General features: G+C 44.0%; 1 protein-coding gene and 1 long non-coding RNA gene across 13 annotated transcripts in view; one reads left to right on the top strand and one right to left on the bottom strand.

Annotated features, from left to right (window-relative positions):
• Nucleotides 1-25,350, bottom strand: part of LOC310848329 (dynein axonemal heavy chain 3-like) — a 622,604-nt gene extending 597,254 nt beyond the window's left edge. Inside the window, exons 1-6 of one of the 10 annotated variants that reach the window (XM_083747306.1) lie at nt 25,298-25,350; nt 24,389-24,952; nt 17,476-17,538; nt 16,627-16,813; nt 7,825-9,017; nt 6,463-6,692 (exon numbers count right to left, since the gene is read on the bottom strand). In XM_083747306.1, coding sequence (XP_083603432.1) covers nt 6,609-6,692; nt 7,825-9,017; nt 16,627-16,813; nt 17,476-17,532 — 1,521 coding nt within the window. In that variant the 5' untranslated portion in view covers nt 17,533-17,538; nt 24,389-24,952; nt 25,298-25,350 and the 3' untranslated portion in view covers nt 6,463-6,608. Of the gene's footprint in view, nt 1-6,462; nt 6,693-7,361; nt 7,450-7,824; nt 9,018-9,562; nt 9,750-10,444; nt 10,508-11,491; nt 11,786-16,626; nt 16,814-17,475; nt 17,539-18,522; nt 18,662-23,784; nt 24,367-24,388; nt 24,953-25,297 lie in introns of those variants that run through there. The other 9 variants (XM_083747305.1, XM_083747301.1, XM_083747307.1 and 6 more) reach the window with 9 other exon arrangements.
• On the top strand, nt 4,064-13,520 carry LOC310848423. 3 transcript variants are annotated; one of them, XR_014566355.1, is made up of 3 exons: nt 4,064-4,831; nt 4,867-5,333; nt 12,994-13,520. It is a non-coding gene; the product is annotated as an uncharacterized lncRNA (long non-coding RNA). The 3 variants fall into 3 exon arrangements; XR_014566356.1 differs by having other exon boundaries at nt 4,064-5,333; nt 13,102-13,520; XR_014566357.1 differs by having other exon boundaries at nt 4,064-5,333.
• Nucleotides 25,351-27,706: the final 2,356 nt, after the last annotated feature.

The following is a 27,706-nucleotide window of genomic DNA, read 5'->3' as shown; positions in this document are numbered from 1 at the left end:
TAAAAGTTGGGGTGTCTAGGCGACGTTTCGACGAGGTCTCACTCGTCATCTTCATGCTGGTTCTTTCGGCTTCTTGTTACTGGAACAGAGCGGGATCTCAATGTTTGAGTTCCTATAAATACTGTAGAGGGGGTGTGGTGTCTAGCCTCCAATGTTCTGGGCAGAGAGGAAGTTCCCAGGCTAGTGTGCCTTTTCTTCTTTTGTTCCTTAATTACTTGAGAGATACCTTGAGTGATTTCTTGAGTGATATCCTGAGTACCACTTAGGTGGGTCATTAGGTGTGGATTAGTTGCTAAAGTCTTTGTGTCTTGACCTCTTGACCTTTGTGAAGAGTTTTCTTGAGAAGATGGCTGTATTGCACTTAGTTGTGCTTTGGCTTGGCTTCGTGTATAGGGGCGAGCTGTGGTTTTGTGGCTTGTGTCAGCCAGATCTGTGTAGGGATTGCAGGGGGGTGCAGCATCCGGAGGTGCCACCATGGATTGGCTACTAGATGGTGTCAGTAATTCATCTGTGGAGAGGGTCTGGGTTTGGGTCTGGTGTGGTTGATTGGTGTTGGCGTTCTGTGTGCCTCTGGATCTGGTGTCAGTTTTTGTGGGGAGGGCTAATTTCCAGATGTCTGGCAAGCGGGATGTGTCGTCACGCTTGTTCATGTTGTGAGGGTGTTTCTCTATCTCGATGGCTTCCATGATTATTCTCTTGTGGTGATGTTCCGTGTTAAAGAGCAATTTGGAATCTGCAAAATTAATTTCGTGTCCTGTTTCTTTCATGTGTTGGAAAAGAGAGGAAGTTTTTTCTTCTTTTTTGACGGCATTCTTGTGTTCTGCGATACGTGCATTTATTCGTCTGTTTGTTTGTCCAATGTACGTGGCTGGGCAGACTTTGCAGGGTATTTCATAGATCCCTTGGTTTTCCAACTGGATTTTATCCTTGGGGTTTCTGAGGATATTGGCTATTTTTTGGTTGGTGCAAAAGGCTGTTTTGATATTGTGTTTATGGAGGATTTTGCTAATTTTATCTGTAGTGCCCTTGATATAAGGAAGGAGGGCCATGCCATTGTTTTCTTCTGTGTCTTGGTTTTTGGGGGGTGTTTCCTTTTGGATTAGCTTCGTAATCCTGTTTTGCTGGTATCCATTGGCAATTAACACATTTGAGAGATTCTGTAACTCAGTTGTCAAGTGGTCTTTGTCAGCCAGGCGTTTGGTTCTGGAGATGAGAGTCTTGGCTACGGAGTTTATTTGTGCAGGGTGGTGGTGTGATTGTGCATGTAAGTAGCGGTTGGTGTGTGTTTTTTTCTGGTAGATAGTGTGTCCTAGGGAGCCATCAGGTTTTTTGTAGATTAGGACGTCAAGGAAGGGAAGTTGGTTGTTGGCTTCTATTTCCATAGTGAATTGTATTTTGGGGTGTAAGTTGTTGAGATGTGTGAGGAAGCTATCCAGTTTTTCCTTCCCGTGTGGCCACCCTGCACAAATAAACTCCGTAGCCAAGACTCTCATCTCCAGAACCAAACGCCTGGCTGACAAAGACCACTTGACAACTGAGTTACAGAATCTCTCAAATGTGTTAATTGCCAATGGATACCAGCAAAACAGGATTACGAAGCTAATCCAAAAGGAAACACCCCCCAAAAACCAAGACACAGAAGAAAACAATGGCATGGCCCTCCTTCCTTATATCAAGGGCACTACAGATAAAATTAGCAAAATCCTCCATAAACACAATATCAAAACAGCCTTTTGCACCAACCAAAAAATAGCCAATATCCTCAGAAACCCCAAGGATAAAATCCAGTTGGAAAACCAAGGGATCTATGAAATACCCTGCAAAGTCTGCCCAGCCACGTACATTGGACAAACAAACAGACGAATAAATGCACGTATCGCAGAACACAAGAATGCCGTCAAAAAAGAAGAAAAAACTTCCTCTCTTTTCCAACACATGAAAGAAACAGGACACGAAATTAATTTTGCAGATTCCAAATTGCTCTTTAACACGGAACATCACCACAAGAGAATAATCATGGAAGCCATCGAGATAGAGAAACACCCTCACAACATGAACAAGCGTGACGACACATCCCGCTTGCCAGACATCTGGAAATTAGCCCTCCCCACAAAAACTGACACCAGATCCAGAGGCACACAGAACGCCAACACCAATCAACCACACCAGACCCAAACCCAGACCCTCTCCACAGATGAATTACTGACACCATCTAGTAGCCAATCCATGGTGGCACCTCCGGATGCTGCACCCCCCTGCAATCCCTACACAGATCTGGCTGACACAAGCCACAAAACCACAGCTCGCCCCTATACACGAAGCCAAGCCAAAGCACAACTAAGTGCAATACAGCCATCTTCTCAAGAAAACTCTTCACAAAGGTCAAGAGGTCAAGACACAAAGACTTTAGCAACTAATCCACACCTAATGACCCACCTAAGTGGTACTCAGGATATCACTCAAGAAATCACTCAAGGTATCTCTCAAGTAATTAAGGAACAAAAGAAGAAAAGGCACACTAGCCTGGGAACTTCCTCTCTGCCCAGAACATTGGAGGCTAGACACCACACCCCCTCTACAGTATTTATAGGAACTCAAACATTGAGATCCCGCTCTGTTCCAGTAACAAGAAGCCGAAAGCACCAGCCTGAAGATGACGAGTGAGACCTCGTCGAAACGTCGCCTAGACACCCCAACTTTTACACGGGAAGACACCCGAGGACACCAAAACCTGCATTCCTGTACCCGTGAAAATCTACGAAAGCAAATATATATATATATATATACACACACCATATTTTTCGCCCTATAGGATGCACCGTCCCAGAAGGCGGAGCTAGTTTTTTTGGGGGGGGGGAATAAAGGGGGAAAAATATTTTTTCCCCCCAGGCACGGGGCTGAGGCGGGGGAAGCCCGAGCTTCCCCCGACCCCAGCCCCCAAACAGGCAGCTCTCCGCAAGCCGTGGGATTCTCCAGATATGACAGTCTACAGCTAGAAATATCACTACACAACCTCTTCAGGGTAGGCAAACAGAATGTCTTTCCTTGTCTGGGGTTCGCAACCAAGAATAAAAATGGAGTACCTCACCTTAGAGATCCCCCAGAAAGAAGGGGCCTCAATAGTTTATATGAAAGAGATCCAGTTGGGAGTGAAGAATCAGAACTAAGGTGGACATACAGTACAGGTGAAACTCAGAAAATTAGAATATCATGGAAAAGTTCATTTATTTCAGTAATTCAACTTAAAAGGTGAAACTATTATATGAGATAGACGCATGACATGCAAAAAGAGATATGTCGAGCCTTTATTAGTTATAATTATGATATTATGGCATACAGCTGATGAAAACCCCAAATTAACAATCTCAGAAAATTAGAATATTGTGAAAGGTTCAGACAGGCAGCCGATGTTTCACATTTGACTCCTCTTCTTTCTTCTATATACAATCCAGTCATTTCTTCCTGTCCAACTGATTATAATAATAGCTTTCCCATTTGAAGTTGTGCATTACATATCCTACTGCGTTCTAAGCAGCTGTGGATGTCTGTCCCATACAAAATAAACAAAAGTGTGTATGTGTGTCCTGACTGATCAAACAGCAACATAAAACAAAATAGGGAAAAAAATAAAATAAAAGTAGCAGACTCAAATAAACTTTGTGATGAGTCAATATATGCCCAAAATCTAATAGCTGTGTTCCCCTCATAGAGCTGCAAGCTCCAGAGTTCCCTAGGAAGAGGAGCTAACCTCTCAGCACCCTTAATAAACTCCAGTTCCCAATATTTTAGAGGGGGAATTCATGACTCTGTAAATAGGTATGATATTGCTTTAAATGTATGGTGCAGATGGGGCCTAAAACCACCAGAAGATTAATATCTGGGGTAGAGAGTGGAAGGCAGAGGGCAAGGAAGACCTTACACAGGAATGGACGGACTATGAAGTTAATAGAATCAAAGAATCTTAGAGCTAGAATGTAAGAGAGGGTCATCTAGTTCAACATCCTGCAATGCAGGGGCTCAAGCCCATGACCCTGACCTGAAAATGAAAGCCATGGTAGGAACTGGGGAACGCCAGAAGCGAAGTTGAATGAAATGACAAAGCAAAGAGTTGGGCTCAACCCAAGAAAGAAAACTGGGAGCAAAGTAAAGAGGACTTCCAGACCAGCGTTAGTCCTGGGTGGGATTCAGCCACATCCCAGCAAATCCCTGTTGTGCAGTCAAGGTGATTGGGAGGCCTTGAACAACAAACCCACTCCTCCCAAAAGAATAGACTTTTTACAAAATATTCCCCCTCTGGAGAAAACTGATAGTTTTGCAGGACTTCTGCATCTTTACAATATGCAATTGGAAAGAACAGAGAGCTGGAGAAGCCTGTCCTTTTCGTCCAGTAATCTCCTACCATAGATTCGCCTTGGAACAGAAAAAACTCATTGGAATGAAAATGGTAAGATGTTTATGGAGAATGCAGAGATACCTTCTGATTAAAACAGAAGACTAAATAAGACTCTGCTCACAAGGTGACCGGATCCCTAATACAGTGGGGACAGGGGGGAACTGGAACCTACAGTGGGACACTTTTAATATGCAGCCATATGTTAGTTGGCCTTGCATTACTAGGGATGATGGAGTTTTGTCACAAATCCCAATATACTATGGGGTTTGTGAGGGCGTTTTGTGACAAGGCTGAGGTAAGTTTGTGATGGCCCTTTGTGATTCGGCTGAGGTGGGGTTTGTGATGGTGCTTTGTGAGTGGGCTGAGGTAGGGTTTGTGATGGTGCTTTGTGAGAGGGCTCAGGCGGGGTTTGTGATGGCCCTTTGTGAATGGGCTGAGGTGGCGTTTGTGATGGCCCTTGTGAGAGCGCTCAGGTGGGGTTTGTGATGGCTCTATGTGAGAGGGCTGAGGTGGGGTTTGTGATGGCCCTTTGTGAGTGGGCTCAGATGGGGTTTGTGATGGTCCTATGTGAGAGAGCTGAAGTGGGGTTTGTGATGGCCCTTTGTGAGAGGGCTGAGGTGGGGTTTGTGATGGCCCTTGTGAGAGGGCTCAGGTGCGGTTTGTGATGGCCCTATGTGAGAGAGCTCAAGTGGGGTTTGTGGTGGCCCTTTGTGAGTAGGCTGTGGTGGTATTTGTGATGGTGCTTTGTGAGTGTGCTCAGGTGGGGTTTGTGATGGACCTTTGTGAGTAGGCTGTGGTGGTAATTGTGATGGTGCTTTGTGAGTGTGCTCAGGTGGGGTTTGTGATGGCCCGTTGTGAGTCTGCTGAGGTGGCGTTTGTGATGGTGCTTTGTGGGACGGCTGAGGTGGGGTTTGTGATGGCCCTTTGTGAGTGGGCTCAGGTGGGGTTTGTGACTCAAACCCTTAGGATGAGTCCCCAGTAGCATTTCATCTTTCAGCCTTGTAGATGTTAGCAGTTATGGAAGTGGACAACAGCCCTTTAAAGAACACAGCCAGCTCCTCTGCAAAGGCAGGGCTAATTGCAGGGCAGGGTTTGCCAACCTCAACCTCTTTGCTGAGACAACATCCACCCATTAACCACAATCAAGAGAAAACTGCAGCCACTGGAGGTTACAGGACCTGTCCATGGTCCTGATAGGGCTTGCCTAAATCTGGGTGTATATTTATTTTAATTTATTTATTTCACAAGATCTATACACCACTTGATTGCAAGAAAACCTCAAAGCAGTTTACAAAAAGAGTTAAACCATAAAATCATCTAAAAAAAGGGACACAACTATTGAAAACATTGAAAAATAAAAAGATCAACAATGGGCAGGGAGTAAATTAAAATGTATGTCAAGATTCTACATTTATGGATGTTTTTAGCAGGCTCCAAAAAGTGTAGAGTGAAGGTACCTGCTTGGGAATTCCATCTGAAAATATCTATTTCTTACAAATGCGGATCAAGTATGATGTGGCACTTGTAACAGTGCCAGTTCCACAGATCCAAGCAGTTGCAAGGGCATATATAAGATAATGAAATCTCACAAGTAAACTAGGGACAAGCTGTTAAGGGCTTTATATACTAACATGTATATTTGACCTTGGCCCTGAAATTGAAACTTCTAAATTGGATCTTTGCATTAAAGCAACAAAATCGCCAAACCAAGACAAAAACACTTCTGGTCTTGCAGGCTTTGCATTTAAGCATGGTGGGAGATTAAAATGTTTGCGGCCACTGCTGTCTTTCCCCCCCTCCCCGCACCCCCATCTTTCTTTTTCACCCCACACTCGCGACCAGTAATAACACCAGAAGCTCTTTTCTTCAGGATCGCCTAAGCAAGAACAATCGCACAGTTTTACACCCCAGAATGGTTTTAAAATTAAAAGTTGGCAGGCGTCCACTTTACATCTCGCCAGCCCTCTGCTAAGAGAAGATTGGAGGGGTGATTTAAAAAGAAAGAATGGGGGGGGGTAGCACTTGTGTCAACAGAGTCTGCCCCAAGTAAGAAACCTTTTTCTTGCAGATGCCTTGAAAGCACAACTTAGGTGCTCCTTTATTACTTCAGAGAATTCTACAAGGCAGAAATGCAGAGTCCTGTTCTTTGATCTCTGTTGAAGCTGAATTGTTTCTTGTGCGGTATTTGTGGAAACATCATTGTAGGAGGTCTGAGTTATTCTTCCCCAGAATGTGTAGTTTCATTCAGGGGAGTGTTCATGGCTGGCATTGCCTCGGCAAGTTCTCCCTCGCACTCCTCCTATAATCATATCAAATATACCACATAGTCAGGATGAACAGTCCAGTGAAACAACAACTTTCCAAGAACCACCCTTTCCTTTCTTATTCCAGGTGCTGCCACTGGATGTGCCTTGATTGGTATTGATTGAGGGCCCTCTCGGTGGCAGTTCCCCACCTGTCAAATGCACTCCCTGGTGCAATGGGAATAGGCTCACCCAGTGAGTTTTGATTTGAACCCTGGTCTCCCCTGGCCTAACACTCAACGGCATCACACTCACTCACTTGTGACCCCACAAAAGGAGGGCATTTTTGCCCAATATTATTTTTAAGTCTGGGCTAAATAGCAACCCTGGGGAGGCAGCTGTCAATGTTTCCCTTTTTTTGAGGGAAAGTCCCTTATTTCGAATAGGATTCTTCACAAGAAAAGGGAAAAGTTGACAGCTATGGGCAGATCAGAAGTGTGGGGGGGCAAGGGGTTGAAATCCCTCTAAGTAACATCATGTGTGAACATCCCCTCTTAATTGTGGCTCTTTAGTTAAAGAGCAACTGTGGAAGGGCACATGTTCTGACAGTGCCACCCTGTGTGTGCCTCTTTTTTCAGTCTTCTTGGGTTCAAGGGGGCTTACTCTCAGGTAAGCTGGCATAGTAGAGAATGGGGAGGGAGCACCAGGCTGCACAGCACAATGACCTGAAGACCCTGGGCAATAGCGGCAGCTTCACTGGCTTCATTTTTATCTGCACCCCACTAGCTGCTCCTTGGCATCGGAAACTGCAACCTAAGGAGGACCACCAAGGGAGATGGCATAATCTACATATTAATTCATTACTGTCCCATTCTTCAGTTCACCACATTTCATAATCATATTCAAATTCAGGAAAGAAATCAAAACAAACATGCACCAACATTTTAGTGGGCAACTAGGTACCAGAATCTGCCAGTGATTTTGCTTTCTAACTAATCAGGAACTGTAGTTTGTTAAGGCTGCTGGGAATTGTAGCTCTGAAAGATACAGTGCCCAGGATTCTTTGGAGGAAGTCATGGGCCTTGGTGTGTCTACAGCTATTGTCTTTCAACAGCCCTGTTCATAATACTGAGCTTGCAACGGCTACAGCAGATAATGAAAACAGATACAAATTTCCATAAAATCTACCTGTTTCAGCATAACCAGAGACATGGGCTCCTTGGTGACGTGGTCAGACTCCTCCAAGTAGTATTCCACTTGAAATCCATTGAGTAAAAACTTGAAATTGCTTGAGTACTCAATAACGTTCTCTCTCAGTCTCTGTTCATAATACTGAGCTTGCAACAGGTATGGCAGATATTGAAAACAGATACAAATTTCCATAAAATCTACCAGTTTCAACATAACCAGAGACATGGGCTCCTTGGTGATGTGGTCAGACTCCTCCAAGTAGTATTCCACTTGAAATCCATTGAGTAAAAACTTGAAATTGCTTGAGTACTCAATAACGTTCTCTCTCAGTCTCTGTTCATAATACTGAGCTTGCAACAGATATGGCAGATATTGAAAACAGATACAAATTTCCATAAAATCTACCTGTTTCAACATAACCAGAGACAGGGGCTCCTTGGTGACATGATCAGACTCCTCCAAGTAGTATTCCACTAGAAATCCATTGAGTAAAAAATTGAAATTGCTTGAGTACTCAAGAACGTTCTCTTTTAGTCTCCTGTTCTCTACACCCTGCTGTTTGAAAGTTGCCATTAGCAGCACTGGCTCTGAGATGGCACCCAACTCTTCCTCTCCGATATTTTCAAGCAAGACTAGGGTTCCAAACTGGATGGTGTTCTCCAACGTCCTTACGTAAGTGGAGTCAGAAACCTTGATAATGGACAGATTATAGCTTGCTGCTTCCATGCCCCCATCCTCCTCTCCTCCCAAGCTCATCTTTTCAGCCCTTTCCACCTTTTGAGAACATTCCTCAATGCCTTTTTCAAGTTCCTTCTTCCGTTTATTAAGTGATTCCAGTTCATCGTTCAGGTCCCGGAGGCGGTCAATTACTTTCTTTAGTTCGTCTCTGTCCGTATTGAGCTTCTGCATCAGTAGAGTGAGCAACCCTTCCTCTTTCCTGAGTTCTTGATGTTTTGGGGCCACCACCTTTGCCACCCAGTCGTACGCTTCCATGGATTCAACTCCTTGGCACAATACTTTGCAGGCAGATGATACAGCTGGCTCTATGAAAGACGGCTGAAAGTCCACATGGCTGAAAGTCCACAACTTCTCTCTACTTCTCTTCATTACAGCTGGGAGGAAATTCTCTTTGTCAGAAGTCTTCAAGGAGTCGAGGAATTTCAGGTGCCCTACAACCATTTTGGAACTACCTGAAATTTCAAATAAATACATATATATTACAATGTTTTCAAAATATAAATGTCTCATTTTAAAAATCTGGAAGATTTTCAACCTTGCTGTTCTTTCCCCTGTAATAGTTTTGGGAGCATCCAGGTGATTCTTAAGCCAAAGGAAATGGATAAGGTTATAAAATGACGCATCTATGTTTCATTTTATTGCATTGAGTGCAGGGGGAGGCGCTGATGCCCATTGGACCTGTAGGGCAGAAGAGTCAACAGTAGTGGGGAATTAGAGCCAATGACAGGCAGAGTGAACTAATTCTGGCTTTGTCCTCACCCTCCTTCCTGCTGAGTTCCATAACAGCAACATTGGGTCTAAGGAGGAACAGGAGCAGATGGGGGCTGGCTAACAGAGGCTTAGCTTTTTAGGGCAGTTCCCCACTTGCCCTAATGGACTAAAGTCTACTGGTTGAATGTCTGAATATATAATATAAAGTGATACGATGAAAATGCTCAGTATCAACAAAGAAACACATGACAACCCCTCCCAATAGAGGATTAAAAAAATAAATTACCGCTTCCAGTTGAATCGGGTTTTCTTTCTGGCTTTTTTTTCACGTTTTCCATGCCCAACGTGACAGGTCCTGGTGGATCATTTATGCAGTTGACAAATGAGGTATTTGTCACGTTCAGGGTATGGAGAGCCGAAAACGGACCTTCCAGGGCGGGCATTTGCTCCACCAGGTCGCTCTCACACTCCTCCTGTAATGAGATCAAATATATTCTCAGTAGGGATTTGATAGCCCTGGTCTCCCCCGGCCTAACACGCTAACTGCATCACACTCACTCTCTTGTGACCCCACAAAAGGGGCAATGGTGGAGCTTCATGCTCCGGCACCGGGGGGCAGAGAGAAGGCGGGTCGGGGCGTGCATCCTGGGGGCAGGAAGCACTGCCTGTAGGGGTGGAGTGCACAGCGCGGGGGCAGCTGCAATGGCATTCTGCTAGGATCATGCTGCCTGGGGTGGTGTGCTCCCCCTGCACTCCTCTTCCTCTGCCAGTGAAAGGGGAGGCATTTTTAGACATTTTTAGCAATAAATGCAAATCTTTTACCTTTAACGGTAAAGGGTAAAAAGAACCCTGACTGTTAGGTCCATTCGCGGACGACTCTGGGGTTGTGGTGCTCAATTCGCTTTACTGGTTGAGGAAGCTGGAGTCCAGCTTCCGGGCACATGGCCAGCATGATTAAGCCGCTTCTGGCAAACCAGAGCAGCATACAGAAACGCTGTTTACCTTCCCACCAGAGTGGTACCTATTTATCTACTTGCACTTAGACATGCTTTTGAACTGCTAGGTTGGCAGGAGCAGAGACCGAGCAACGGGAGCTCACCCTGTCATGGGGATTCAAACTGCAGACTTTCGTATTGGCACGCCCTACCCTAGTCACATTTTTTCTTACCTCAGCATGTTTGGTGCCAGAAATTGACACCAAGAGAATTATCCAGAAAATCGACATCGTAATCTATGAAAAAAGAAAAGCAGATGAATATTGTTTTTAGACAGCTTTTAAATCCCAAAACACGTTCCCGCCCAGGCTGCTCACCTAACAACTTACCTATTTGCAGCTCCTTCGCTGAAATGTCCTCTGTGCACCAGATGACCCCAATATAAACTTAACATTGGATTGTGATGTAATCTGGCACCCCTTTCTTGAATTATTATGCAAAGATGGGAAAAGTTAAAATTGTCATTGCTAGGCAAAATTTCAGTGATAAAAATGAATGTTTTGCCTAGAATGATATTTTAATTTCAAATAATACCTCTTGCGACTGATTCACTATTTAAAGAATGGCAAAAGGGGTTTATCTAAGTGTTATGTCAATGAAAAAAACCACAAGTTAAAATGAAAGTACTGCAAGATGTAAAGCAAAAGGGAGGATTGGAACTGCCTGATTAGAAATTGTAGTTTGCCACCTATTGCTTAGCGTGGATGAAGGAGTGAGTGATCCTAAGGAATAGGGTGATTTTGGAATTAGAGAGTCATGATTTAAGGTTTGGGTGAGATGGATATCTGTGGTATGACAAGGTCAAAGTAAATATGGACTTTCAAAAACATTTTGTTAGATGCACTATATTGAGAATATGGAGTAGATATAAACCTAGGTTGTAGGTGAAGATACCTAAAATGGACTTCAGTGCAAGACGCATTTCATATGGGAACAGGTGACAGGTAAAGGCAAATGGTTAGCCTAGGGAGGCCAGATGACTTCACCTATTACAACTTTCCATTTTATAGGTTTGTTAGATTTGTGCATTGCTTGCCACTAAGAAAGTGTCAATGCTATGTACAGCTGTTCTTCTGGTTTTGCCAGAGCATTCCTACATCCCACTCTTCCTGAATTCTGGGTGAACTCGAATAATTCCAGAACAAAAATTCCAGAACAGCAGCACATGTGCTTTACTACAGTTTTAAGTTTCCCCAGTTCATTCCTTTGCATGCACATACCAGTGTGCTCTGCACTTTAAGCTGGACGCAGCTCAACATGGACTTCCTCCATGACATTTCCATATCTTTCTAGGGCACAAATGAGATGGGAGAACTAACACAGTTGCTCCCTCAGTCTTAGGGCGCAACAAGGTAGAGGTGGGCGAGCGGGAAGATGAAGCTCACAGGATCCTTATCAAGCAAAGCAATATACAGTGTCATCATGGAAAGAGGAAGATGGATGGGGGGTGTCTTAGCCATGACCCTGCAACGATGGCGAAGAAATTCCAAACAAGGCTGAACTGGCCCCATGAATAAGTCGTCAGCCTGGAAGTTGGAAAAGGGTAAATGGCTTTCAAATGCAGCAGAAGTTGCATTATTACCAATAAGAAGTTTGCTATCAGTCAATATGCAGAGCCAGACCAATACATGTTGCTGCCTGAAGCAAATAGCAAAAACAAAATGGTGCCTCTTCAATCCCATTCCACGTACAGCAGCCAATTGACCTGACAGCTGAGTCTGACAATGGGGCAGACAAACTCCAGACAAAGCATGGGATAACCCACCTAAGGTTATCAGGACAGTGGTGTCTCGGGCTGCCATAGGAATAACGCAGGTCAGCCTGAGCTGTTTCATTTGAATAGGGTGATGTGGGGAACAGCAGCTTATGAACACTTCTCCAAGTGTTTTGTGCTCTTGGTAGCACTTGTGTCAACAGGGTCTGGCTCAAGTCAGAAACCTTTTTCTTGCAGGTGTCTTGAAAGCGCAACTTAGGTGCTCCTTTATTCCTTCAGAAAATTCCACAAGGCAGAAAGGCAGAGTCCTGTTCTTTGATCTCTGTTAAGGCTGAATAGTTTCTTGTGTGGTATTTGTGGAAACATCATTGTAAGACTAACCTCTCAGCACCCTTAATAAACTCCAGTTCCCAATATTTTAGAGGGGGAATTCATGACTGTGTAAATAGGTATGATATTGCTTTAAATGTATGCTGCAGATTGGGCCTAAATCCACCAGAAGATTAATATCTGGGGTAGAGAGTGGAAGGCAGAGGGCAAGGAAGACCTTACACAGGAATGGATGGATTATGAAGTTAATAGAATCAAAGAATCATAGAGCTAGAACGGAAGAGAGGGTCATCTAGTTCAACATCTTGCAATGCAGGGGCTCAAAGCCATGACCCTGACCTGAAAATGAAAGCCATGGTAGCAACTGGGGAAAGCCAGAAGCGAAGTTGAGTGAAATGACAAACCGAAGAGTTGGGCTCAACCCAAGAAAGAAAACTGGGAGCAAAGTAAAGAGGAGTTCCAGACCAGCGTTAGTCTTGGGTGGGATTCAGCCACATCCCAGCAAATCCCTGTTGTGCAGTCAAGGTGATTGGGAGGCCTTGAAGAACAAAACCACTCCTCCCAAAAGAATGGACTTTTTACAAAATTTCCCCCCTCTGGAGAAAGCTGATAGTTTTCCAGGACTTATGTGAGAGAGCACAAGTGGGGTTTGTGGTGGCCCTTTGTGAGTGGGCTGAGGTGCGGTTTGTGATGGTGCTTTGTGAGTGGGCTCGGGTGGGGTTTGTGATGGCCCGTTGTGAGTCTGCTGAGGTGGCGTTAGTGATGGTGCTTTGTGGGACGGCTGAGGTGGGGTTTGTGATGGCCCTTTGTGAGTGGGCTCAGGTGGGGTTTGTGACTCAAACCCTTAGGATGAGTCCCCAGTAGCATTTCATCTTTCAGCCTTGTAGATGTTAGCAGTTATGGAAGTGGACAACAGCCCTTTAAAGAACACAGCCAGCTCCTCTGCAAAGGCAGGGCTAATTGCAGGGCAGGGTTTGCCAACCTCAACCTCTTTGCTGAGACAACATCCACCCATTAACCACAATCAAGAGAAAACTGCAGCCACTGGAGGTTACAGGACCTGTCCATGGTCCTGATAGGGCTTGCCTAAATCTGGGTGTATATTTATTTTTATTTATTTATTTCACAAGATCTATACACCACTTGATTGCAAGAAAACCTCAAAGCAGTTTACAAAAAGAGTAAAACCATAAAATCATCTAAAAAAAGGGAAACAACTATTGAAAACATTGAAAAATAAAAAGATCAACAATGGGCAGGGAGTAAATTAAAATGTCAAGATTCTACATTTATGGATGTTTTTAGCAGGCTCCAAAAAGTGTAGAGTGAAGGTACCTGCTTGGGAGTTCCATCTGAAAATATTTATTTCTTACAAATGCGGATCAAGTATGATGTGGCACTTGTAACAGTGCCAGTTCCACAGATCCAAGCAGTTGCATTTCTTCCTGTCCAACTGATTATAATAATAGCTTTCCCCTTTGAAGTTGTGCCTTACCTATCCTAATGCTTTCTATGCTGCTGTGTCTGTCTGTCCCATAGAAAATAAACAAAAGAGTGTGTGCATCTCTCTCTCTCTCTCTCTCTCTCTCTCTCTCTCTCTCTCTCTCTCTCTCTCTCTGGCTCTCTGTGTGTGTGTGTATCCTGACTGATCAAACAGCAACATAAAACAAAATAGGGGGGGAAATGAAATAAAAGTACCAGACTCAAATAAACTTTGTGATCAGTCAATATACACCCAAAATCTAATAGCTGTGTTCCCCTCACAGAGCTGCAAGCTCCAGAGTTCCCTAGGAAGAGGAACTAACCTCTCAGCACCCTTAATAAACTCCAGTTCCCAATATTTTAGAGGGGGAATTCATGACTGTGTAAATAGGTATGATATTGCTTTAAATGTATGGTGCAGATGGGGCCTAAAACCACCAGAAGAAGTCATCAGCCTGGAAGTTGGAAAAGAGTAAATGGCTTTCAAATGCAGCAAAAGTTACATTATTATCAATAGGAACAGTTTGCTATCAGTCAATATGCAGAGCCAGACTAATACATTTTGCTGATTGAAGCAAAAAGCAAAAACAAAGTGCCTCTTCAATCCCATTCCACGTACAGCAGCCAATTGAGCTGGCAGCTGAGTCTGACAATGGGGCAGACAAACTCCAGACAAAGTATGGGATAACCCACCTAAGGTTATCAGGACAGTGGTGTCTCGGGCTGCCCTAGGAATAACACAGGTGAGCCTGAGCTGTTTCATTTGAATAGGGTGATGCAGGGAACAGCAGCTTATGAACACTTCTCCAAGTTTTTTGTGCTCTTGCGTCAACCGGGTCTGGCTCAAGTAAGAAACCTTTTTCTTGCAGATGTTGAAAGCACAACTTAGGTGCTCCTTTATCCCTTCAGAAAATTCTACAAGGCAGAAAGGCAGAGTCCTGTTCTTTGATCTCTGCTAAGGCTGAATTGTTTCTTGTGTGGTATTTGTGGAAACATCATTGTAAGAGGCCTGAGTTACTCTTCCCCAGAATGTCAGTCATTGCACACGTCCTCTAAAATGTGTCCAGCCCATTCACTGCATGAGATATATGTTGTCCCCCTTTGAATTTCCATTTTTTGAGTTCTGGCCTTAAAGGAACTAAAAGACTGAATTTGTTGTTGTTTAGTCGTTTAGTCGTGTCTGACTCTTCGTGACCCCATGGATCAGAGCACGCCAGGCTTGAATACTGCAAAGCATATCCATAAGGCAAGTGAGTACTCAAACTTGAAATTGCTTGAGTACTCAGACTTGAAATTGCTTGAGTACTCTATAACGTTCTCTCTCAGTCTCCTGTATTCTACAGCCATAAGGCAAGTGATCTGGTGTAGTAAGGTATTGTGTGGCCTAATTAGCCGAGCCAATATTACTATCTGGTTATGGCAAAAGCTCAGGGGTGGAACAATTATTCAGATATGTAGTCCATGTTTCATATTTGATGCATCCTCTTTTCTTCTATATCCAATACTGTCATTTCTTCCTGTCCAACTGACTACAGTAATAGCCTTCTCCTTTGAAGTTGTGCCTTATCTATCCTACTGCTTTCTATGCTGCAGTGGCTGTCTGTCCCATACAAAATAAACAAAAAGGGATGTGTGTGCGTATCCTGACAAATAAACAGCAACTTACAACAAAAAAGGGAAAAATTAAAATAAAACTGAAGGTAGCAGACTTTTATAATCAGTCAATATATGCCTAAAATCTAATAACTGTTTTCCCCTCACAGAGCTGCAAGCTCCAGAGTTCCCTAGGAAGAGGAACTAATCTCTCAGCACCCTTAATAAACTCCAGTTCTCAGGATTTTAGACTATGTAAATAGGTATGATATTACTTTAAATATATGGTGCAGATGAGGCCTAAAACCACAAGAAGATTAACATCTGGGGCAGAGAGGGGAAGGCAGAGGGCAAGGAAGACCTTACACAGGAATGGACAGATTATCAAGTCACAGAATCAAAGAATCATCGAGTTAGAATGGAATAGAGGGTCATCTAGTTCAACAGCCTGCAATGCAGGGGCTTGAACCCATGACCCTAACTCCTTGGCACAAGCCTTTGCAGGCAGATGATACAGTTGGCTCCATGAAAGATGGCTGAAAGTCCACATGGCTGAAAGTCCACAACTTCTCTCTACTTCTCTTCATTACAGCTGGGAGGAAATTCTCTTTGTCAGAAGTCTTCAAGGAGTCGAGGAATCTCACGTGACTTAAAACTATTTTGGAACTACCTGAAATTTCAAATAAATACATATATATTAAAATGTTTTCAAAATATAAATATCTCATTTTTAAAATCTGGAAGATTTTCAACCTTGCTGTTCTTTCCCCTGTAGTAGGTTTTTGGAGCATCCAGGTGATTCTTAAGCCAAAGGAAATGGATAAGGTCATAAAATGACACTTGCATCTATGTTTCATTTTATTGCATTGAGTTCTGGGGTAGGCGCTGATGCCCATTGGACTTGTAGGGCAGAATACGGGAGAGTCAACAGTAGTGGGGAATTAGAGCCAATGACAGGCAGAGTGAGCTAATTCTGGCTTTGTCCTCACCCTCCTTCCTGCTGAGTTCCATAACAGCAACACTGGGTCTAAGGAGGAACAGGAGCAGATGGGGGCTGGCTAACAGAGGCTTAGCTTTTTAGGGCAGTTCCCCACTTGCCCTAATAGACTAAAGTCTACTGGTTGAATGTCTGAATATATGATATAAAGTGATACGATGAAAATGCTCAGTATCAACAAAGAAACACATGACAACCCCTCCCAATAGAGGATATAGAGGATTAAAAAAATAAATTACCGCTTCCAGTTGAATCAGGTTTTCTTTCTGGCTTTTTTTTCACATTTTCCATCACCAACTTGACAGGTCCTGGTGGATCGTTTATGCAGATGACAAAGGAGGTATTTGTCAGCTTCAAGGTATGGAGAGCCAAAAAAGGACCTTCCAGGGCGGGCATTCGCTCCACCAGGTCGCTCTCGCACTCCTCCTGTAATGACATCAAAAATATTCTCAGTAGGGATTTGATCGCCCTGGTCTCCCCCGACCTAACACGCTAACTGCATCACACTCACTCTCTTGTGACCCCACACAAGGAGGCAGAGAGAAGGTGGGGCGGGGCGTGCATCCTGGGGGCGGGAAGCGCTACCTGTGGGGGCGGGGTGCCCAGCATGGGGGCAGCTGCAATGGCACCCTGCCAGGATCATGCTGCCTGGGGTGGTGTGCTTCCCCTGCACTCCTCTTCCTCTGCCAGTGAAAGGGGGGCATTTTCAGACATTTTTTGCAATAAATGCAAATGTTTTACCTTTAAAGGTAAAGGGTAAAAGGACCCCTGACTGTTAGGTTCAGTCGTGGACGACTCTGGGGTTGTGGTGCTCAACTCGCTTTACAGGTTGAGGGAGCTGGCGTCCAGCTTCTGGGCACGTGGCCAGCATGACTAAGCCGCTTCTGGCAAACCAGAGCAGCATACAGAAACGCCGTTTACCCTCCCACCAGAGCGGTACCTATTTATCTACTTGCACTTAGACATGCTTTTGAACTGCTAGGTTGGCAGGAGCAGAGACCGAGCAACAGGAGCTCACCCCGTCACGGGGATTCAAACTGCAGACCTTCGTATTGGCAAGCCCTATCCTAGTCACATTTTTTTCTTACCTCAGCATGCTTGGTGCCAGAAATTGACACCAAGAGAATTATCCAGAAAATCGACATCGTAATCTATGAAAAAAGAAAAGCAGATGAATATTGTTTTTAGACAGCTTTTAAATCCCAGAACACTTTCCCGCCCAGGCTGCTCACCTAACAACTTACCTATTTGCAGCTCCTTCGCTGAAATGTCCTCTGTGCACCAGATGACCCCAATATAAACTTAACATTGGATTGTGATGTAATCTGGCACCCCTGTCTTGAATTATTATGCCAAGATGGGAAAAGTTAAAATTGTCATTGCTAGGCAAAATTTCAGTGATAAAAATGAATGTTTTGCCTAGAATGATATTTTAATTTCAAATAATACCTCTTGCGACTGATTCACTATTTGAAGAATGGCAAAAGGGGTTTATCTAAGTGTTATGGCAATGAAAAAAACCCCAAGTTAAAATGAAAGTACTGCAAGATGTAAAGCAAAGGGGAGGATTGGAACTGCCTGATTAGAAATTGTATTTTGCCACCTGTTGCTTAGCGTGGATGAAGGAGTGAGTGATCCTAAGAACTAGGGGGATTTGGGAATTAGAGAGTCATGATTTAAGGTTTGGGTGAGATGGATATCAGTGGTATGACAAGGTCAAAGTAAATATGGACTTTCAAAAACATTTTGTTAGATGCACTATATTGAGAATCTGGAGTAGATATAAACCTAGGTTGTAGGTGAAGATACCCCTAGGGACTTCAGTACAAGATGCATTTCATATGGAAACAGGTGACAGGTAAAGGCAAATGGTTAGCCTAGGGAGGCCAGATGACTTCACCTATTACAACTTTCCATTTTATAGGTTTGTTAGATTTGTGCATTGCTTGCCACTAAGAAAGTGTCAATGCTATGTACAGCTGTTCTTCTGGTTTGTGCCAGAGCATTCCCAAATCCCACTCTTCCTGAATTCTGGGTGAACTAGAATAATTCCAGAACAAAAATTCCAGAACAGCAGCACATGTGCTTTACTACAGTTTTAAGTTTCCCCAGTTCATTCCTTTGCATGCACATACCAGTGTGCTCTGCACTTTAAGCTGGACGCAGCTCAACATGGGCTTCCTCCATGACATTTCCATATCTTTCTAGGGCAGAAATGAGTTGGGAGAACTAAGGCAGTTGCTCCCTCAGTCTTAGGGCGCAACAAGGTGGAGGTGGGCGAGCGGGAAGATGAAGCTCACAGGATCCTTATCAAGCAAAGCAATATACAGTGTCATCATGGAAAGATGTATGTATCTGAAGAAGTGTGCATGCACACGAAAGCTCATACCTAGAACTAACTTAGTTGGTCTTTAAGGTGCTACTGGAAGGAATTTTTTTATTTTGTTTTGATCATGGAAAGAGTGAGATCGATGGGGGATGTCTTAGCCATGACCCTGCAATGATGGCGAAGAAATTCCAAACAAGGCTGAACTGGCCCCATGAACTGGCTCCATCAGGCTAAAAGTTGGAAAAGAGTAAATGGCTTTCAAATGCAGCAAAAGTTGCATTATTACCAATAAGAAAAGTTTGCTATCAGTCAATATACAGAGCCGGACCAATACATTTTGCTGATTGAAGCATAAAGCAAAAACAAAACGGTGCCTCTTCAATCCCATTCCACGTACAGCAGCCAATTGAGCTGGCAGCTGAGTCTGACAATGGGGCAGACAAACTCCAGACAAAGCATGGGATAACCCACCTAAGGTTATCAGGACAGTGGTGTCTCGGGCTGCCCTAGGAATAACGCAGGTCAGCCTGAGCTGTTTCATTTGAATAGGGTGATGTGGGGAACAGCAGCTTATGAACACTTTTCCAAGTGTTTTGTGCTCTTGGTAGCACTTGTGTCAACAGGGTCTGGCTCAAGTCAGAAACCTTTTTCTTGCAGATGTCTTGAAAGCACAACTTAGGTGCTCCTTTATCCCTTCAAAAAATTCTACAAGGAAGAAAGGCAGAGTCCTCTTCTTTGATCTCTGTTAAGGCTGAATTGTTTCTTGTGTGGTATTTGTGGAAACATCATTCTAAGAGGCCTGAGTTACTTTCCCCCAGAATGTCAGTCATTGCACACATCCTCTAAAATGTGTCCAGCCCATTCACTGCATGAGATATAAGTTGTTCCCCTTTGAATTTCCATCTTTTGAGTTCTGGCCTTAAAGGAACTAAAAGACTGAATTTGTTGTTGTTTAGTCGTGTAGTCGTGTCCGACTCTTCATGACCCCATGGACCAGAGCACGCCAGGCTTGAATACTGCAAAGCATATCCATAAGGCAAGTGAGCTGGTGCAGTGAGGTACTGTGTGGCCTAATTAGCCAAGCCAAAATTACTATCTGGTTACAGCAAAAGAAGAAGAAGAAGAAGAAGAAGAAGAAGAAGAAGAAGAGGAGGAGGAGGAGGAGGAGGAGGAGGAGGAGGAGGAGGAGGAGTAGTAGTTTGGATTTGATATCCCGCCTTTCACTCCCTTTACGGAGTCTCAAAGCGGCTAACATTCTCCTTACCCTTCCTCCCCCACAACAAACACTCTGTGAGGTGAGTGGGGCTGAGAGACTTCAAAGAAGTGTGACTGGCCCAAGGTCACCCAGCAGCTGCAGGTGGAGGAGCGGAGACGCGAACCCGGTTCCCCAGATTACGAGACTACTGCTCTTAACCATTACACCACACTGGCTCTCCAAAAGCTCAGGGGTGGAACAATTATTCAACCCATGTTTCATTTTTGACTCATCCTCTTCTTTCTTCTATATCCAATACAGTCATTTCTTCCTGTCGAACTGATTATAATAATAACTTTCCCCTTTGACGTCGTGCCTTACCTATCCTACTGCTTTCTATGCTGCTGTGGCTGTCTGTCCCATAGAAAATAAACAAAAGAGTGTGTGCATCTCTGTGTGTGTGTGTATCCTGACTGATCAAACAGCAACATAAAACAAAATAGGGGGGAAAATAAAATAAAAGTAGCAGACTCAAATAAACTTTGTGATCAGTCAATATACGCCCACAATCTCATAGCTGTGTTCCCCTCACAGAGCTGCAAGCTCCAGAGTTCCCTAGGAAGAGGAACTAACCTCTCAGCACCCTTAATAAACTCCAGTTCCCAATATTTTAGAGGGGGAATTCATGACTGTGTAAATAGGTATGATATTGCTTTAAATGTATGGTGCAGATGGGGCCTAAAACCACCAGAAGATTAATATCTGGGGTAGAGAGTGGAAGGCAGAGGGCAAGGAAGACCTTACACAGGAATGGACGGGTTATGAAGTTAACAGAATCAAAGAATCATAGAGCTAGAACGGAAGAGAGGGTCATCTAGTTCAACATCCTGCAATGTAGGGGCTCAAAGCCATGACCCTGACCTGAAAATGAAAGCCATGGTAGGAACTGGGGAAAGCCAGAAGCGAAGTTGAATGAAATGACAAAGCAAAGAGTTGGGCTCAACCCAAGAAAGAAGACTGGGAGCAAAGCAAAGAGGACTTCCAGACCAGCGTTAGTCTTGGGTGGGATTCAGCCACATCCCAGCAAATCCCAGTTGTGCAGTCAAGGTGATTGGGAGGCCTTGAACAACAAACCTACTCCTCCCAAAAGAATGGACTTTTTACAAAATATTCCCCCTCTGGAGAAAGCTGATAGTTTTGCAGGACTTCTGCATCTTTACAATATACAATTGGAAAGAACAGAGAGCTGGAGAAGCCTGTCCTTGTCGTCCAGTAATCTCCTACCATAGTTAGATTCGCCTTGGAACAGAAAAAACGCATTCAAATGAAAATGGTTTATTGAGAATGCAGAGATACCTTCTGATGAAAACAGAAGACTAAATAAGACTCGGCTCACAAGGTGACCGGAGCCCTAATACAGTGGGCACAGGGGGAACTGGAACCTACATTGGGACACTTTTAATAAGCAGCCATATGTTAGCTGGCCTTGCATTACTAGGGATGATGGAGTTTTGTCACAAATCCCAATATGCTATGGGGTTTGTGAGGGCATTTTGTGACAGGGCTGAGGTAAGTTTCTGATGGCCCTTTGTGAGTGGGCTCAAGTGGGGTTTGTGATGGCCCTTTGTGAGTCTGCTGAGGTGGCGTTTGTGATGGTGCTTTGTGAGAGGGCTGAGGTGGGGTTTGTGATGGCCCTTTGTGAGGGGGCTGAGGTGGGGTTTGTGACTCAAACCCTTAGGATGAGTCCCCAGTAGCATTTCATCTTTCAGCCTTGTAGATGTTAGCAGTTATGGAAGTGGACAACAGCCCTTTAAAGAACACAGCCAGCTCCTCTGCAAAGGCAGGGCTAATTGCAGGGCAGGGTTTGCCAACCTCAACCTCTTTGCTGAGACAACATCCACCCATTAACCACAATCAAGAGAAAACTGTAACCACTGGAGGTTACAGGACCTGTCCATGGTTCTGATAGGGCTTGCCTAAATCTGGGTGTATATTTATACCCAGGTACCTGCTTGGGAGTTCCATCTGAAAATATATATTTCTTACAAATGCGGATCAAGTATGATGTGGCACTTGTAACAGTGCCAGCTCCACAGATCCAAGCCGTTGCATGGGCATATATAGGATAAGGAAATCTCACAAGTAAACTAGGGACAAGCTTTGCAGGCTTTGCATTTAAGCGTGGTGGGAGATTAAAATGTTTGCGGCCACTCCTGTCATTCTCCCCCCTGCACCCCCGTCTGTTTTTCTTTTTCACCCCACACTCGTGACCAGTAATAAAACCAGAAGCTCTTTTCTTCAGGATCGCCTAAGCAAGAACAATCACACAGTTTTACACCCCAGAATGGTTTTAAAATTAAAAATTGGCAGGCGTCCACTTTACATCTCGTTCGCCCTCTGCTAAGATAAGATTGGAGGGGTGATTTAAAAAGAAAGAAGGGGGGGGTAGCAGTTGTGTCAACAGAGTCTGCCCCAAGTAAGAAACCTTTTTTGCAGATGCCTTGAAAGCACAACTTAGGTTCTCCTTTATTACTTCAGAGAATTCTACAAGGCAGAAATGCAGAGTCCTGTTCTTTGATCTCTGTTAAAGCTGAATTGTTTCCTGTGTGGTATTTTTGGAAACATCATTGTAAGAGGTCTGAGTTATTCTTCCCCAGAATCTGTAGTTTCATTCAGGGGTGTGTTCATGGCTGGCATTGCCTCGGCAAGTTCTCCCTCGCACTCCTCCTGTAATCATATCAAATATATCACATAGTCAGGATGAATAGTCCAGTGAAACAATCACTTTCCAAGAACCACCCTTTCCCTTCTTATTCCAGGTGCTGCCACTGGATGTGCCTTGTTTGGTATTGATTGAGGGCCCTCTCGGTGGCAGTTCCCCACCTGTCAAATGCATTCCCTGGTGCAATGGGAACATGGTCACCCAGTGAGTTTGAGGACTCAGTGTGGATTGGAACCCTGGTCTCCCCTGGCCTAACACTCAACTGCATCACACTCACTCACTTGTGACCCCACAAAAGGAGGGCATTTTTGCCCAATATTACTTCTAAGTCTGGGGTAAATAGCAACCCTGGGGAGGCAGCTGTCAACGTTTCCCTTTTTTTGAGGGAAATTCCTTAATCCGAATAGGTTTCTTCACAAGAAAAGGGAAAAGTTGACAGCTATGGGCAGATCAGAAGTGGGGGGGGGGGCAAGGGACTGAAACCCCTCTAAGTAACATCATGTGTGAACATCCCCTCTTAATTGCGGCACTTTAGTTAAAGAGCAACTGTGGAATGGCACATCATGTGCTGACAGTGCAGCCCTGTGTGTGCCTCTTTTTTCAGTCTTCTTGGGTTCAAGGGGGCTTACTCTACTAAGCTGGCATAGTAGAGAATGGGGAGGGAGCACCAGGCTGCACAGCACAATGACCTGAAGACCCTGGGCAATAGCGGCAGCTTCACTGGCTTTCTTTTCATCTGTACCCACTAGCTGCTCCTTGGCATCAGAAACTGCAACCTAAGGAGGACAACCAAGGGAGAGGGCATAATCTACATATTAATTCCTTTCTGTCCCATTCTTCAGTTCACCACATTTCATAATCATAGTAAAATTCAGGGGAAAAAATTAGGACAAAAATGCACCAACATTTTAGTGGGAAATTAGGTACCAGAATCTGCCAGTGATTTTGCTTTCTAACTAATCAGGAACTGTAGTTTGTTAAGGCTGCTGGGAATTGTAGCTCTGAAAGATACAGTGCCCAGGATTCTTGGAGGAAGTCATGGGCCTTGGTGTGTCTACAGCTATTGTCTTTCAACAGCCCTGTTCATAATACTGAGCTTGCAACGGCTACAGCAGATAATGAAAACAGATACAAATTTCCATAAAATCTACCTGTTTCAACATAACCAGAGACACGGGCTCCTTGGTGACGTGGTCAGAGTCTTCCAAGTAGTATTCCACTTGAAATCCATTGAGTAAAAACTTGAAATTGCTTGAGTACTCAATAACGTTCTCTCTCAGTCTCTGTTCATAATACTGAGCTTCCAACGGATACAGCAGATAATGAAAACAGATACAAATTTCCATAAAATCTACCTGTTTCATAACCAGAGACAATAGCTCCTTGGTGATGTGGTCAGACTCCTCCAAGTAGTATTCCACTAGAAATCCATTGAGTAAAAAATTGAAATTGCTTGAGTATTCAAGAACGTTCTCTCTCAGTCTCCTGTACTCTACACCCTGCTGTTTGAAAGTTGCCATTAGCAGCACTGACTCTGAGAGGGCACCCAACTCTTCCTCACCGATATTTTCTAGCAAAACTAGGGTTCCAAACTAGATGGCGTTCTCCAAAGTCCTTACGTAAGTGGAGTCAGAAACCTTGATAATGGAAAGCTTATAGCTTGCTGCTTCCATGCCCCTATCCTCGTTTCCTCCCAAGCTCATCTTTTCAGCCCTTTCCAGCTTTTGAGAGCATTCCTCCTATCACAAAACCCACTGTTTCTTCTGAAATTCTGTACGGTCACACGGTAAAGGCTCCCAGATTTGCCACCGTCCCTGAAGATAACAAGACACCCCTGGTGAGGTCAGTGTGCTGAATTCTTGGCAAGCGTGCTGCTTCCGTCCTTCCTAGCTTTCTTTCCTCTCAAGCCACTGTTCACCTTTTCAGCCCTGTCCAGCTTCTCAGAGCAGAGTTCTTTCTTCCGGGTATTCATTTCTTCATCCTTCAGGTCCTGGAAGTGGTCAATCACCTTCTTGAGTTCTGCTTGCTTTGTATTGAGCTTCTGCATTTGTACAGGGAGCAAACCTTCAGCTTCTCTGTGTCGTTCGCGTTTTGGGGCCATCATCTTTGCAACAAGGTCCTGCTCTTCCATGGCCCTCACCCCTTTGCACAAGCCTTCGTAGGTGGATGATACATTCTCTATGAGAGCTGGCTGAAAGTCCAAGTGGCTGTTGAACTTCTTTCCAATTCTTTTCATTACAGCTGGTGGAATATTATCTTCATCATAAGTCTTCAAGCCTTTGAGGAATTTCAGATCCCTTAGAACCCTTTTGGAGCTACCTGGAATTTTACACAAATATTATATATATATGTGTGTGTGTGTGTGTGTGTGTGTTTTTTCCTTTTCAAAATGCAAATGATATTTGCCAATGATAGGCAAAGTCAACTAATTCTGGCTTTGTCCTCACCCTCCTTCCTGCTGAGTTCTATAACAGCAACACTGGGTCACAGAGTGGACATGGTCATCAATTAAAAAATAAGAGCACATGAAGATTGTTCTAAGGCAGAAGGCATAGTCATCTGTGCAGACCTGTGCCTTGAGGAGGACCCATGAATCCTAGGCTCGACTCTATCATGTGCCAGCCCTCCACTAGCCCTCCAATGCCTAAGCCAAATCCAAGCTACACCTGGAATCAAGAGTTGGTGAGGCCAATCATGGTCCGCACCACAGCGAATAGAGTGGACATGGTCATCTATTTAAAAAAGAAGAACAGATGAAGATTGATCTTAGACAGAAGGCATAGTCAACAACTTGAGTAGGGATCAGTGAGCTCCGCCTGACAAACTACTTATTGGGCATTCATCTTGATTTGCTTGCTTATGCAAAAGTTAGTTTATATCTGGACTTTAAGGAGCAAGCTGGATGACAGAGCACTCTAATCCACTTTAACTGCACCAACCTAAATCTCCAGTGTACACTTGAATCCCTCCCACAAAATACTAACAAGGAGGTGGCCAGAGAGAATGGCAACTTACACAGACATGGGCTGGGCAGCTGTTGTGGCCCATCATGGCATGCTCTGACCCCCAGGAAGCAACACTACGACAAGGGGGCTGGCAGCTGGGGAATTCCTATGTCGGCTGCTTGGATTGCCAGGCTTTTCCACCATCCATTTATTTGAATTCTGGCCAATACAGCCAGGCTAAGTGGACGGGGCTTCACTCCGGTCTTGAATCCCTCCCACAGGCTGGCTGTTCCCAATCCCAGTTGGATGAAAAACACCCCTCCTTTCTCACCTTATTCAGTAAAGCCGTGGGTTTTGTATATTAATCTTTTGCTTCCTAGGATACTGGTGGTTTTATAATGGTTGCTGTTTTCGGAACCAGGAAGCCATTTGCCTGTAAACAGATTGGCCCCATTTTTGCCTAAGCCAAATCTAACCTACACCTGGAATCAATAATGTTGTTGCCCAATTTTAAATCCCAGAATACTGTCCTGCCCAGTTTGTTCACCTAACAACTTACGTTTTTGCAGGGTCACTGCATCAACTGAAATGCCCTCTTTGCACAAGATAAGCTCAATACAAACTTAATATTGGATTTGCCTTCCCCATAGCAATATCCACAGCTTTGGCGGAGAAGGCATTGCATGAAATCCTTTAAGTCCAACATCAGACTTATTTCGTCTATTAAAAAGAAAAGGAGCAGATAAAAAATGTCCTCAGACAGACTCTATCATGTGCCTGCCCTCCACCAGCCCTCTAATGCCTAAGCCAAATTCAACATACACCTGAAATCAACAATGTTGTGGCCTCATTTTAAATCCCAGAACATTGCCCTGTCCAGTTTGAGCACCTAAAAACTTCTGTTTTTGCAATGGTTTACCTTCACCTGGAGGTGCTGGAGGAGACTCTTGAGAGTCCCATGGACTGCAAGAAGATCAGACCTCTCCATTCTTAAGGAAATCAGCCCTGAGTGCTCACTGGAAGGACAGATTGTGAAGCTGAGGCTCCAATATTTTGGCCACCTCATGAGAAGAGAAGACTCCCTGGAAAAGACCCTGATGCTGGGAAAGGTGGAGGGCACAAGGAGAAGGGGATGACAGAGGGCGAGATAATAATAATAATAATAATAATAATAATAATAATAATAATAATGATGATGATGATGATGGTTGGATAGTGTTCTCGAAGCTACCAGCATGAGTTTGACCAAACTGCGGGAGGCAGTGGAAGACAGAAGTGCCTGGAGTGCTTTGGTCCATGCGGTCAGGAAGAGTTGGACACGACTAAACGACTAAACAACAACATATTGTAAAAACTGGGAAGTTCATTACAAGTTAAAATCCATCCATGTATCCATTACTTTATCCCACTTAAAAAAACCCCACAAAAACTTTAAACAGCCTTCAGACTAACAGCGAACAAACAAACATAATGGGGTCCAGTATATTCTAAATACTATTTTTTTATTGTATGAGCCTCAATTTAATGTCCAGAGACACCCTTGTTATGTGTCTTAATATACTTAAGCAATTATTTATTTATTACTGTTTCACTGTATTTTATTCTTGTGAATTGCTTTGGAACATTACATTGCTGGAAGTGATTTGTACACTTAATAAATGAAGCTGAGAGGTAGTTCCATACTTGGTATTGTTTTGAGGAGACCTGCCAAGCCATAAAGTTCATCAGGTGGCCTTGGGCAAGTCATGGCCTCTCGGACCAGTTTCTTTCACGGGCTTCTTTTGACTACGAGTAGAAACTGAGAAATTCATGAGCTCCTTGACATAACAGGATTGTAAATGGGAGAGTATGGGAGAGTAACTATGATTATTATTAATAATAATTTGTAGAACAAGCACGGGGAACCTTTAGCAGTCGAGATGATGCAGAACAACTAACAACACCAGCAAGGTTGTTGTAAGAAGACTTGTAATGTTAATGTTTATTACCATTTGACATTTATTTAAAATTGTGGTAAAATGAAGGAGGGAAACGTAAACATACAAATGCTATGAGGTAAAATTGGAATTATGAAAACCATGAGGCGGGATGGAGGGAAGTCAACAGCTCGTATGAGCAAATAATGAAA

Source organism: Podarcis gaigeae (assembly GCF_964106915.1).
Source record: "Podarcis gaigeae genome assembly, chromosome: 7".
In the NCBI taxonomy this organism is placed as follows: Eukaryota; Metazoa; Chordata; class Lepidosauria; order Squamata; family Lacertidae; genus Podarcis; species Podarcis gaigeae.
This window is presented reverse-complemented; position numbering and strand designations above follow the sequence as displayed.